Raw genomic sequence first — 14,168 nt, forward strand, 5'->3', positions numbered from 1 at the left:
CGCTCAAAACTATTACATGAGAGGTTACACAGCAATAATCTGAAATTGAACTATTCAGATTTTCATCAGCCACTGATAACACATTCTGTGACCTGTAAAAATATGCCTTCAGCAAGTTAACATGAAATGTTTTTGGCTTACCTTTCACATCGATTATGTAATCAACACTATTGAGTTTCCGCAGAACTTTAAATGGTCCTTGCCATTCAACTAACAACTTGTTGTGTTCTGTTGGCAGTAATAGTAACACCTCATCATTGACTTTAAACTGCCTACGAGTACTTTTCTTGTCAAAGTACGTACTGTAGATTTCCATTGAAGTCTTTATATTTTCCTGGGCTATTTTTGAAGTTTCCTCTAGCCTGTTTCTAAGATCAAAAAGAAAAGAATAAACATTTTGGGTATCATTAGAAAGGCCAGTATTAGTCCATATCTCATTCAATATTAGTAGTGGTCCCCTTACTTGGTATCCATAAAGGAGTTCAAATGGGGAAAAACCAAGAGTGTCAGAAGGAATCTCCCTCATAGCAAACAGGGCACAAGGTAAATATCTATGCCATTCTCTAGGTTGCAAATGACACAATTTCTTCAATATGGATTTGAGAACAGAGTGTTGCCTTTCACAACGACCATTGCCAGCTGGATGATACGGAGTAGTAAACAATGGTTTTACTCCCAGCATTTGGTACACATGTTCCATAAGTTCTGATGTGAACTGCTTTCCTCTATCAGATATTATTTCCTTTGGTATTCCTACCCTAGAAAATATTTGCATAAGAGCATCTGCAACATCAACAGTGGTTATGGTCTTCATAGGAATTGCTTCAGGAAATCCTGTAGCATAATCAATCATTGTTAAAATAAACCTGTGACCTTCAGATGTGCTTGGATTCAGTGGACCCACTATGTCAATTCCTACTCGGCTAAAAGGAATGGAAACTACTGGCATTTTTACCATAGAGACCCTTTTATGTCTACCTTTACTTGTGTTCCTCTGACAGTTATCGCAAGATCTACAATATGCATACACATCTGTACACATTCCTGGCCAGAAATATAGTTCTCTGATTTTTTTTAGGGTTTTGCGATGACTAAAGTGTCCTGCCACAGGTAAATCATGAGCCAATTTAAGAACAACCTTTCTAAGTTTAAGAGGAACAACTAAATAAAATTTATTGGCAATTCTTGAATTGTTTGCATTTATAATTTCCTTATACAAAACTTCATTTCTCAGTACATACCTGTACTCCACTTTTGAGTTTTTTGTTATGGTGTTGGCTTGACAGTCTTTCCTGATCGATTCCAGGGTGGCACATTCATTTTGTAATTTTATAAAGTCAATAGGAGTAGTCTCAAGGGCTTCTACATCAGGAAAAACTAATGGGTGAACAACTTTCCTTGAAGCTGAACGAGTTGTTATATTGACGTGTTCAATAGCTTTACCTTTTTCTGTAGGCAGATGGTTTCTTCGAGGTTCCTCATCAATGGAGTTCAAAGGGGGGCAGTCTCCATCTTCAGGAAAAAGAGCACCTTCAATGTTACCTAAAAGTACTGTACAAAACTTAATTGGGGCAATAATAGCATTAACCTTTCCAGTAAACCATTTACATCCAATATAAACTGGTAACACTGGAAAAACATTTTCCCTTCCTAGATAATCGATTAATGATGATTTTGGCAATTCCCTCTCATTCAAGTTAGGAAACAGGTCTTTGGATACAATACATGTAGAACAGCCAGTATCACGTAAAATGGTAGAAACACGAGAACCATTAACCACACCATGAGTAAATGGAGCTCTAGAGTGAGTTTCTTTAGAAGCATAGCGACCAACCTTATTTGATCCTGCTTTGTTCGATGAAGTGCCAGGAGTAGAAGTCATTGCAGCTTTACCTTTAGGACAGGATCGTGCCATGTGTCCAGCTTCACCACAAACATAGCAAAGTGGTGTTGGCCTTTGGGTGACAACTGGAGATGGTTTAGGATTTAGACTTTTCTTTTGGGTCTGCTTATCCCCAGGATAACATCTATGTGCACCTGCAAATCTGTCTGCTGCTTCGGCAACATCTTTAGCTTTCCATAATTCCTGCTCCTTAATAAAAAGTCTGATGTCATGTGGTAAGACAGTGAGAAATTGATCAACAACAATAAATTCTCTTAAATTTTCAAAAGAATCATCAACATCACTTGAATGAAACCAATAATCAAAGTGTCTAAAGAGTTGAGTCATAAATTGAGAAAAATTAATCTTAGAGCTCATCTTAGCAAATCTGAATTCTTTACGGTACTGTTCAGGGGTCCTCTTAAAAGCCCTTAAAACAGCAGCTTTTAAACTTACATAATCTGCAATTTCTTCTTCAGAAAGGGTAGAATAAATATTTAAAGCAGTGCCCGAAAACAATAACGCCAAACGGGTAGCCCACTCACTAACAGGCCACTCACATAAGGAAGCAACACTTTCAAATCTTATTATGTAAGCAGTTATGTCCTCATCTTCATTATAAGGAAGAAGTCTTGGTGGTTTAATACCACTTACCTTAGGAGCAGTACTTTCCTGAATACCATCATCAATTCTTTGTTTATCAAGAGCTAGCTTTGCTTCCTCAAGCGCTAATCTTCTTTCTTCTAAACTTCTATCAATTTCATATTTCCTAAGTTCTCGTTCTTTAGCCCTTTCTTCTCGTTCTTGTCTCTCCTTTTCTTTCTTTTCTTCTCGTTCTTGTCTCTCCTTTTCTTTCTTTTCTTCTCGTTCTTGTCTCTCTTGTTCCTTGTTTTCTTCTCTTTGTAATCCTGCTTCATATTTTCTTGTTGCCCATTCACCAAGTCCATTTCCTTCCAAACCAATTCTTCTTCCTTGCTCGATCCAATAGGAAAACTGTAATTCAGACATTGTATGAAACTAGAGCAAACAGTTACAATTAAACTAGCGTGTTGCCAAGGACAGTAACAAGTCTTGATTTTATGGTGGAACCTAAATAGAAAATATAATAAAGAAGGCTCAATTAGACCATAAAATATACTTCCAGTCCACACACTAACAGTCAAAATACTAAAGAGCTTTCAACTACTTAGAACTCACTTTTCTTGAATGCTAACACGCATTAAGAAACAAGGGTCAGCATTTGCTGGACTCCTTAACTAGGGTAACTCGTGGAATTTACTATGGCTCCAACACTATCATGCTTGGCGTAATTCCTGTCCCCTTTAGGCAATTACGATAGTCAAACTCCTTTACCCTTAAAGTCACTTAAAGATTTGTTCACAGAGGCTGTACTGTATTGAGCATGCGCAACAAACTCTTACTCACCCCGCAAAATATACATGTGATAATGTCTAAGTGAATTTCACCTTGATTCCCACAACATATGCAGTATTATCCTGGCAAAGGTCGCCAATATGTAAAGGATATTTCCATATATCCTTATCAGATTCTTTTAATGATGTTTATAGCATGATAATACCTCATAATATTGTGAAAATACAAGGGAGAAAATCAAATAAGAGATAAGTTTACCAGTATTATATTTATCAATAATATTTAAAGTTACATACAACTAGGGTTCCATATAAATAAGATATAAATTACGAGAAATTATGAATGCCGAATGAATACAAAACAATATAAATATAATTATCAAATTAACAAGAACAACAAATTCAAATAAGAATGAAGAACCCAACTATGAAATTACAGTTATGAAACAACCTCATTATTACTAGTTGCCCAATACTCTTTGAAGCAAATCAGTCAAATAATTCACGTCACAATAATATATAATAAAAGTTACGATAAGCACCAAATAGTAAAATAATAGCCAAAATATAACTAAACAAGATGCAAAATCAAAACAGAAAAATAAACATTAATATTAGTCACATTTATCACTGAATATTTGTCTCTCAAGAAATTAAACAGAGAAAAGCGATGTATACTACTATTCTCCTGTAGTACCGAGGAACATACACTAAGTCTTTCTCCTGCACAATTCCATTGGAAGTTAGGGTTAGGAAAAACAGACTTTTCCTTCACTTTTTGACTTTCTCTTAAAATGTAACAATTCTTCCAAGAACAAAATGGGACTTCGTGACGGGTTAGGGACACACCCGCAGCTGTCCTCTGAAGCTTGAGAGAGTAGCACAGAAAGTGCTAGATTCAACAGAAGAGAGGTCCCAAGAAAACTAGCCAGGGACTCTCAAACAGGTAGTTACTTTAAACAAAAAATAAACAGGAAGTTACACTTGAATACCGTCATTTTTCCTTTACATAGGCCCTTTAACAAGTTAATTCCTTGGAATTTACAAACAAATTAGAAGAAATGTTTTACTCTCTCAACTATTTACACAAGCAAGTTACATTAATTGCTTCTACTCAGTAAATCTGAAAAATGGTTAGATTGACCAGATATATATATAATCCTGAATTTATATGGTTGTAGGCCCAGAATTAATCTCAAAATCCTTTCATTTCCTGATTTCAGAGTTTCCATGTAGGTAAGGGGCTTATGGTCTGTTTCAATGAAAAACTCTTTCCCATACAAATAATAGTGGAATTTTCGTACAGCCCAGAAGATAGCCAAACACTCTCTCTCAATGGTAGAATACCGTTGTTCTCTTGGGAGAAGTTTCCGGCTAGCATACGCCACTGGATAGGCTGTTTCTTCATCATACTGAAGGAGCACAGCTCCAAGACCAACTGAAGAGGCATCTGTCCTTAGAACAAAAGGTTTATTTATCTCTGGAATATGAAGAATAGGAGCATCAATGAAGTATTTCTTAATAATCTCAAATATGTTTTCTTCCTCACTATTCCATTGTAGAGGTTCTTTCACTTCCTTTTTAAGCTTTGCTGTTAATGATGACGTTAAGCTAGACAAATTTGGGATGAACTGTCGATAAAAATTAACAGAACCTAAAAAGCTTCTTAATAACTTCTTAGTTTTTGGAATTTGAATTTGTTGCAAAGATAAAATTTTATCATTCAGGGGTCTGATTATATTATTACCTACTTCAAAACCCAAATATTTAACTTTCTCATAACAAAAATGACATTTTGATGGACGGGCTGTAAGACCATGATCTCTCAATCTTCGAAGTACCTCACTCAAGGTTTCCAAATGTTCCTGGAAAGTATTAGACATCACAAATATGTTATCAAAATAGATAGAGATATGATTCATTCCCTGAAAGATTTTCTTCATCAATCTAACGTAGGTGGCACATGCAGTAACTAGTCCAAAGGGTAGCCTCTTATATTGCATTAAACCACGGTAAGTAGGGAAAGCCGTTAGAGGTCTTGCATTAGGGTCCAACATAACCTGATGATAGGCTTTTGTGATATCCAATTCTGTAATAAAAGACATATTACGAAATTTAAATAAATCTTCATCAATTGAGGGCATAGGTTCAGAATCGAACTTTGTTACTGAATTGAGTGCACGAAAATCTAGTGCTAACCTGAATGTGTTGTCAGGTTTCTTTATCATGACAATAGGATTACAATAATCAGACTTACTTTCTTCAATTATCCCAAGTTTCAGTAATTTATCTACTTCTTTACATACTTCCTCCTTAAGATGGGCTGGTACTGGGTACATTTTCTTTCGAATAGGCTCTGTTGACGTTAATTCAATCTTGTGCATTATGGTAGAAGTACAACCTGGTATCTCCGAGAAGACTTCTGAAAAATTATCCAGTACTTCTCCTAGTTTCCCTTTTTGTTCTGGAGTTAAAGTTGGACAGATATCTAATTCAGAAGTTATTTCTTCTTCAACACAAGGTATAGGATCTTCGATGTCTTCGCTCAAAACTATTACATGAGAGGTTACACAGCAATAATCTGAAATTGAACTATTCAGATTTTCATCAGCCACTGATAACACATTCTGTGACCTGTAAAAATATGCCTTCAGCAAGTTAACATGAAATGTTTTTGGCTTACCTTTCACATCGATTATGTAATCAACACTATTGAGTTTCCGCAGAACTTTAAATGGTCCTTGCCATTCAACTAACAACTTGTTGTGTTCTGTTGGCAGTAATAGTAACACCTCATCATTGACTTTAAACTGCCTACGAGTACTTTTCTTGTCAAAGTACGTACTGTAGATTTCCATTGAAGTCTTTATATTTTCCTGGGCTATTTTTGAAGTTTCCTCTAGCCTGTTTCTAAGATCAAAAAGAAAAGAATAAACATTTTGGGTATCATTAGAAAGGCCAGTATTAGTCCATATCTCATTCAATATTAGTAGTGGTCCCCTTACTTGGTATCCATAAAGGAGTTCAAATGGGGAAAAACCAAGAGTGTCAGAAGGAATCTCCCTCATAGCAAACAGGGCACAAGGTAAATATCTATGCCATTCTCTAGGTTGCAAATGACACAATTTCTTCAATATGGATTTGAGAACAGAGTGTTGCCTTTCACAACGACCATTGCCAGCTGGATGATACGGAGTAGTAAACAATGGTTTTACTCCCAGCATTTGGTACACATGTTCCATAAGTTCTGATGTGAACTGCTTTCCTCTATCAGATATTATTTCCTTTGGTATTCCTACCCTAGAAAATATTTGCATAAGAGCATCTGCAACATCAACAGTGGTTATGGTCTTCATAGGAATTGCTTCAGGAAATCCTGTAGCATAATCAATCATTGTTAAAATAAACCTGTGACCTTCAGATGTGCTTGGATTCAGTGGACCCACTATGTCAATTCCTACTCGGCTAAAAGGAATGGAAACTACTGGCATTTTTACCATAGAGACCCTTTTATGTCTACCTTTACTTGTGTTCCTCTGACAGTTATCGCAAGATCTACAATATGCATACACATCTGTACACATTCCTGGCCAGAAATATAGTTCTCTGATTTTTTTTAGGGTTTTGCGATGACTAAAGTGTCCTGCCACAGGTAAATCATGAGCCAATTTAAGAACAACCTTTCTAAGTTTAAGAGGAACAACTAAATAAAATTTATTGGCAATTCTTGAATTGTTTGCATTTATAATTTCCTTATACAAAACTTCATTTCTCAGTACATACCTGTACTCCACTTTTGAGTTTTTTGTTATGGTGTTGGCTTGACAGTCTTTCCTGATCGATTCCAGGGTGGCACATTCATTTTGTAATTTTATAAAGTCAATAGGAGTAGTCTCAAGGGCTTCTACATCAGGAAAAACTAATGGGTGAACAACTTTCCTTGAAGCTGAACGAGTTGTTATATTGACGTGTTCAATAGCTTTACCTTTTTCTGTAGGCAGATGGTTTCTTCGAGGTTCCTCATCAATGGAGTTCAAAGGGGGGCAGTCTCCATCTTCAGGAAAAAGAGCACCTTCAATGTTACCTAAAAGTACTGTACAAAACTTAATTGGGGCAATAATAGCATTAACCTTTCCAGTAAACCATTTACATCCAATATAAACTGGTAACACTGGAAAAACATTTTCCCTTCCTAGATAATCGATTAATGATGATTTTGGCAATTCCCTCTCATTCAAGTTAGGAAACAGGTCTTTGGATACAATACATGTAGAACAGCCAGTATCACGTAAAATGGTAGAAACACGAGAACCATTAACCACACCATGAGTAAATGGAGCTCTAGAGTGAGTTTCTTTAGAAGCATAGCGACCAACCTTATTTGATCCTGCTTTGTTCGATGAAGTGCCAGGAGTAGAAGTCATTGCAGCTTTACCTTTAGGACAGGATCGTGCCATGTGTCCAGCTTCACCACAAACATAGCAAAGTGGTGTTGGCCTTTGGGTGACAACTGGAGATGGTTTAGGATTTAGACTTTTCTTTTGGGTCTGCTTATCCCCAGGATAACATCTATGTGCACCTGCAAATCTGTCTGCTGCTTCGGCAACATCTTTAGCTTTCCATAATTCCTGCTCCTTAATAAAAAGTCTGATGTCATGTGGTAAGACAGTGAGAAATTGATCAACAACAATAAATTCTCTTAAATTTTCAAAAGAATCATCAACATCACTTGAATGAAACCAATAATCAAAGTGTCTAAAGAGTTGAGTCATAAATTGAGAAAAATTAATCTTAGAGCTCATCTTAGCAAATCTGAATTCTTTACGGTACTGTTCAGGGGTCCTCTTAAAAGCCCTTAAAACAGCAGCTTTTAAACTTACATAATCTGCAATTTCTTCTTCAGAAAGGGTAGAATAAATATTTAAAGCAGTGCCCGAAAACAATAACGCCAAACGGGTAGCCCACTCACTAACAGGCCACTCACATAAGGAAGCAACACTTTCAAATCTTATTATGTAAGCAGTTATGTCCTCATCTTCATTATAAGGAAGAAGTCTTGGTGGTTTAATACCACTTACCTTAGGAGCAGTACTTTCCTGAATACCATCATCAATTCTTTGTTTATCAAGAGCTAGCTTTGCTTCCTCAAGCGCTAATCTTCTTTCTTCTAAACTTCTATCAATTTCATATTTCCTAAGTTCTCGTTCTTTAGCCCTTTCTTCTCGTTCTTGTCTCTCCTTTTCTTTCTTTTCTTCTCGTTCTTGTCTCTCCTTTTCTTTCTTTTCTTCTCGTTCTTGTCTCTCTTGTTCCTTGTTTTCTTCTCTTTGTAATCCTGCTTCATATTTTCTTGTTGCCCATTCACCAAGTCCATTTCCTTCCAAACCAATTCTTCTTCCTTGCTCGATCCAATAGGAAAACTGTAATTCAGACATTGTATGAAACTAGAGCAAACAGTTACAATTAAACTAGCGTGTTGCCAAGGACAGTAACAAGTCTTGATTTTATGGTGGAACCTAAATAGAAAATATAATAAAGAAGGCTCAATTAGACCATAAAATATACTTCCAGTCCACACACTAACAGTCAAAATACTAAAGAGCTTTCAACTACTTAGAACTCACTTTTCTTGAATGCTAACACGCATTAAGAAACAAGGGTCAGCATTTGCTGGACTCCTTAACTAGGGTAACTCGTGGAATTTACTATGGCTCCAACACTATCATGCTTGGCGTAATTCCTGTCCCCTTTAGGCAATTACGATAGTCAAACTCCTTTACCCTTAAAGTCACTTAAAGATTTGTTCACAGAGGCTGTACTGTATTGAGCATGCGCAACAAACTCTTACTCACCCCGCAAAATATACATGTGATAATGTCTAAGTGAATTTCACCTTGATTCCCACAACATATGCAGTATTATCCTGGCAAAGGTCGCCAATATGTAAAGGATATTTCCATATATCCTTATCAGATTCTTTTAATGATGTTTATAGCATGATAATACCTCATAATATTGTGAAAATACAAGGGAGAAAATCAAATAAGAGATAAGTTTACCAGTATTATATTTATCAATAATATTTAAAGTTACATACAACTAGGGTTCCATATAAATAAGATATAAATTACGAGAAATTATGAATGCCGAATGAATACAAAACAATATAAATATAATTATCAAATTAACAAGAACAACAAATTCAAATAAGAATGAAGAACCCAACTATGAAATTACAGTTATGAAACAACCTCATTATTACTAGTTGCCCAATACTCTTTGAAGCAAATCAGTCAAATAATTCACGTCACAATAATATATAATAAAAGTTACGATAAGCACCAAATAGTAAAATAATAGCCAAAATATAACTAAACAAGATGCAAAATCAAAACAGAAAAATAAACATTAATATTAGTCACATTTATCACTGAATATTTGTCTCTCAAGAAATTAAACAGAGAAAAGCGATGTATACTACTATTCTCCTGTAGTACCGAGGAACATACACTAAGTCTTTCTCCTGCACAATTCCATTGGAAGTTAGGGTTAGGAAAAACAGACTTTTCCTTCACTTTTTGACTTTCTCTTAAAATGTAACAATTCTTCCAAGAACAAAATGGGACTTCGTGACGGGTTAGGGACACACCCGCAGCTGTCCTCTGAAGCTTGAGAGAGTAGCACAGAAAGTGCTAGATTCAACAGAAGAGAGGGTCCCAAGAAAACTAGCCAGGGACTCTCAAACAGGTAGTTACTTTAAACAAAAAATAAACAGGAAGTTACACTTGAATACCGTCCATTTTTCCTTTACATAGGCCCTTTAACAAGTTAATTCCCTTGAATTTACAAACAAATTAGAAGAAATGTTTTACTCTCTCAACTATTTACACAAGCAAGTTACATTAATTGCTTCTACTCAGTAAATCTGAAAAATGGTTAGATTGACCAGATATATATATAATCCTGAATTTATATGGTTGTAGGCCCAGAATTAATCTCAAAATCCTTTCATTTTCCTGATTTCAGAGTTTCCATGTAGGTAAGGGGCTTATGGTCTGTTTCAATGAAAAACTCTTTCCCATACAAATAATAGTGGAATTTTCGTACAGCCCAGAAGATAGCCAAACACTCTCTCTCAATGGTAGAATACCGTTGTTCTTCTTGGGAGAAGTTTCCGGCTAGCATACGCCACTGGATAGGCTGTTTCTTCATCATACTGAAGGAGCACAGCTCCAAGACCAACTGAAGAGGCATCTGTCCTTAGAACAAAAGGTTTATTTATCTCTGGAATATGAAGAATAGGAGCATCAATGAAGTATTTCTTAATAATCTCAAATATGTTTTCTTCCTCACTATTCCATTGTAGAGGTTCTTTCACTTCCTTTTTAAGCTTTGCTGTTAATGATGACGTTAAGCTAGACAAATTTGGGATGAACTGTCGATAAAAATTAACAGAACCTAAAAAGCTTCTTAATAACTTCTTAGTTTTTTGGAATTTGAATTTGTTGCAAAGATAAAATTTTATCATTCAGGGGTCTGATTATATAATTACCTACTTCAAACCCAAATATTTAACTTTCTCATAACAAAAATGACATTTTGATGGACGGGCTGTAAGACCATGATCTCTCAATCTTCGAAGTACCTCACTCAAGGTTTCCAAATGTTCCTGGAAAGTATTAGACATCACAAATATGTTATCAAAATAGATAGAGATATGATTCATTCCCTGAAAGATTTTCTTCATCAATCTAACGTAGGTGGCACATGCAGTAACTAGTCCAAAGGGTAGCCTCTTATATTGCATTAAACCACGGTAAGTAGGGAAAGCCCGTTAGAGGTCTTGCATTAGGGTCCAACATAACCTGATGATAGGCTTTTGTGATATCCAATTCTGTAATAAAAGACATATTACGAAATTTAAATAAATCTTCATCAATTGAGGGCATAGGTTCAGAATCGAACTTTGTTACTGAATTGAGTGCACGAAAATCTAGTGCTAACCTGAATGTGTTGTCAGGTTCTTTATCATGACAATAGGATTACAATAATCAGACTTACTTTCTTCAATTATCCCAAGTTTCAGTAATTTATCTACTTCTTTACATACTTCCTCCTTAAGATGGGCTGGTACTGGGTACATTTTCTTTCGAATAGGCTCTGTTGACGTTAATTCAATCTTGTGCATTATGGTAGAAGTACAACCTGGTATCTCCGAGAAGACTTCTGAAAAATTATCCAGTACTTCTCCTAGTTTCCCTTTTTGTTCTGGAGTTAAAGTTGGACAGATATCTAATTCAGAAGTTATTTCTTCTTCAACACAAGGTATAGGATCTTCGATGTCTTCGCTCAAAACTATTACATGAGAGGTTACACAGCAATAATCTGAAATTGAACTATTCAGATTTTCATCAGCCACTGATAACACATTCTGTGACCTGTAAAAAATATGCCTTCAGCAAGTTAACATGAAATGTTTTTGGCCTTACCTTTCACATCGATTATGTAATCAACACTATTGAGTTTCCGCAGAACTTTAAATGGTCCTTGCCATTCAACTAACAACTTGTTGTGTTCTGTTGGCAGTAATAGTAACACCTCATCATTGACTTTAAACTGCCTACGAGTACTTTTCTTGTCAAAGTACGTACTGTAGATTTCCATTGAAGTCTTTATATTTTCCTGGGCTATTTTTGAAGTTTCCTCTAGCCTGTTTCTAAGATCAAAAAGAAAAGAATAAACATTTTGGGTATCATTAGAAAGGCCAGTATTAGTCCATATCTCATTCAATATTAGTAGTGGGTCCCCTTACTTGGTATCCATAAAGGAGTTCAAATGGGGAAAAACCAAGAGTGTCAGAAGGAATCTCCCTCATAGCAAACAGGGCACAAGGTAAAATATCTATGCCATTCTCTAGGTTGCAAATGACACAATTTCTTCAATATGGATTTGAGAACAGAGTGTTGCCTTTCACAACGACCATTGCCAGCTGGATGATACGGAGTAGTAAACAATGGTTTTACTCCCAGCATTGGTACACATGTTCCATAAGTTCTGATGTGAACTGCTTTCCTCTATCAGATATTATTTCCTTTGGTATTCCTACCCTAGAAAATATTTGCATAAGAGCATCTGCAAACATCAACAGTGGTTATGGTCTTCATAGGAATTGCTTCAGGAAATCCTGTAGCATAATCAATCATTGTTAAAATAAACCTGTGACCTTCAGATGTGCTTGGATTCAGTGGACCCACTATGTCAATTCCTACTCGGCTAAAAGGAATGGAAACTACTGGCATTTTTAACCATAGAGACCCTTTTATGTCTACCTTTACTTGTGTTCCTCTGACAGTTATCGCAAGATCTACAATATGCATACACATCTGTACACATTCCTGGCCAGAAATATAGTTCTCCTGATTTTTTTTTAGGGTTTTGCGATGACTAAAGTGTCCTGCCACAGGTAAATCATGAGCCAATTTAAGAACAACCTTTCTAAGTTTAAGAGGAACAACTAAATAAAATTTATTGGCAATTCTTGAATTGTTTGCATTTATAATTTCCTTATACAAAACTTCATTTCTCAGTACATACCTGTACTCCACTTTTGAGTTTTTTGTTATGGTGTTGGCTTGACAGTCTTTCCTGATCGATTCCAGGGTGGCACATTCATTTTGCAATTTTATAAAGTCAATAGGAGTAGTCTCAAGGGCTTCTACATCAGGAAAAACTAATGGGTGAACAACTTTCCTTGAAGCTGAACGAGTTGTTATATTGACGTGTTCAATAGCTTTACCTTTTTTCTGTAGGCAGATGGTTTTCTTCGAGGTTCCTCATCAATGGAGTTCAAAGGGGGGCAGTCTCCATCTTCAGGAAAAAAGAGCACCTTCAATGTTACCTAAAAGTACTGTACAAAACTTAATTGGGGCAATAATAGGCATTAACCTTTCCAGTAAACCATTTACATCCAATATAAACTGGTAACACTGGAAAAACATTTTCCCTTCCTAGATAATCGATTAATGATGATTTTGGCAATTCCCTCTCATTCAAGTTAGGAAACAGGTCTTTGGATACAATACATGTAGAACAGCCAGTATCACGTAAAATGGTAGAAACACGAGAACCATTAACCACACCATGAGTAAATGGAGCTCTAGAGTTGAGTTTCTTTAGAAGCATAGCGACCAACCTTATTTGATCCTGCTTTGTTCGATGAAGTGCCAGGAGTAGAAGTCATTGCAGCTTTACCTTTAGGACAGGATCGTGCCATGTGTCCAGCTTCACCACAAACATAGCAAAGTGGTGTTGGCCTTTGGGTGACAACTGGAGATGGTTTAGGATTTAGACTTTTCTTTTGGGTCTGCTTATCCCCAGGATAACATCTATGTGCACCTGCAAATCTGTCTGCTGCTTCGGCAACATCTTTAGCTTTCCATAATTCCTGCTCCTTAATAAAAAGTCTGATGTCATGTGGTAAGACAGTGAGAAATTGATCAACAACAATAAATTCTCTTAAATTTTCAAAAGAATCATCAACATCACTTGAATGAAACCAATAATCAAAGTGTCTAAAGAGTTGAGTCATGAAATTGAGAAAAATTAATCTTAGGAGCTCATCTTAGCAAATCTGAATTCTTTACGGTACTGTTCAGGGGTCCTCTTAAAAGCCCTTAAAACAGCAGCTTTTAAACTTACATAATCTGCAATGTCTTCTTCAGAAAGGGGTAGAATAAATATTGAAAAGCAGTGCCCGAAAACAATAACGCCAAACGGTAGCCCACTCACTAACAGGCCACTCACATAAGGAAGCCACTTTCAAATCTTATTATGTAAGCAGTTATGTCCTCATCTTCATTATAAGAAGAAGTCTTGGTGGTTTAATACCACTTACCTTAGGAGCAGTACTTTCCTGA

General features: G+C 36.0%; 1 protein-coding gene across 1 annotated transcript; it reads right to left on the reverse strand.

Annotated features, from left to right (window-relative positions):
- Window positions 1–7,027: 7,027 nt before the first annotated feature.
- LOC137635726 (uncharacterized) lies at window positions 7,028–9,923 on the reverse strand. The gene is made up of 3 exons (XM_068368177.1): window positions 9,902–9,923; window positions 7,082–8,672; window positions 7,028–7,038 (listed from the first exon to the last, which is right to left on the reverse strand). The coding sequence occupies exons 2-3, from the start codon at window positions 8,055–8,057 to the stop codon at window positions 7,028–7,030; spliced, it is 987 nt and encodes a 328-aa protein (XP_068224278.1). The 5' UTR covers window positions 8,058–8,672; window positions 9,902–9,923.
- Between the last annotated feature and the right edge of the window lie 4,245 nt (window positions 9,924–14,168).

This window comes from Palaemon carinicauda, unplaced genomic scaffold (assembly GCF_036898095.1).
Source record: "Palaemon carinicauda isolate YSFRI2023 unplaced genomic scaffold, ASM3689809v2 scaffold1645, whole genome shotgun sequence".
Classification (NCBI taxonomy): Eukaryota; Metazoa; Arthropoda; class Malacostraca; order Decapoda; family Palaemonidae; genus Palaemon; species Palaemon carinicauda.

Bases quoted from the DNA above. Each gene is read 5' to 3' on its own strand.
- LOC137635726 (XM_068368177.1), bottom strand. From the start codon at position 8,057: ATGAGCTCTAAGATTAATTTTTCTCAATTTATGACTCAACTCTTTAGA.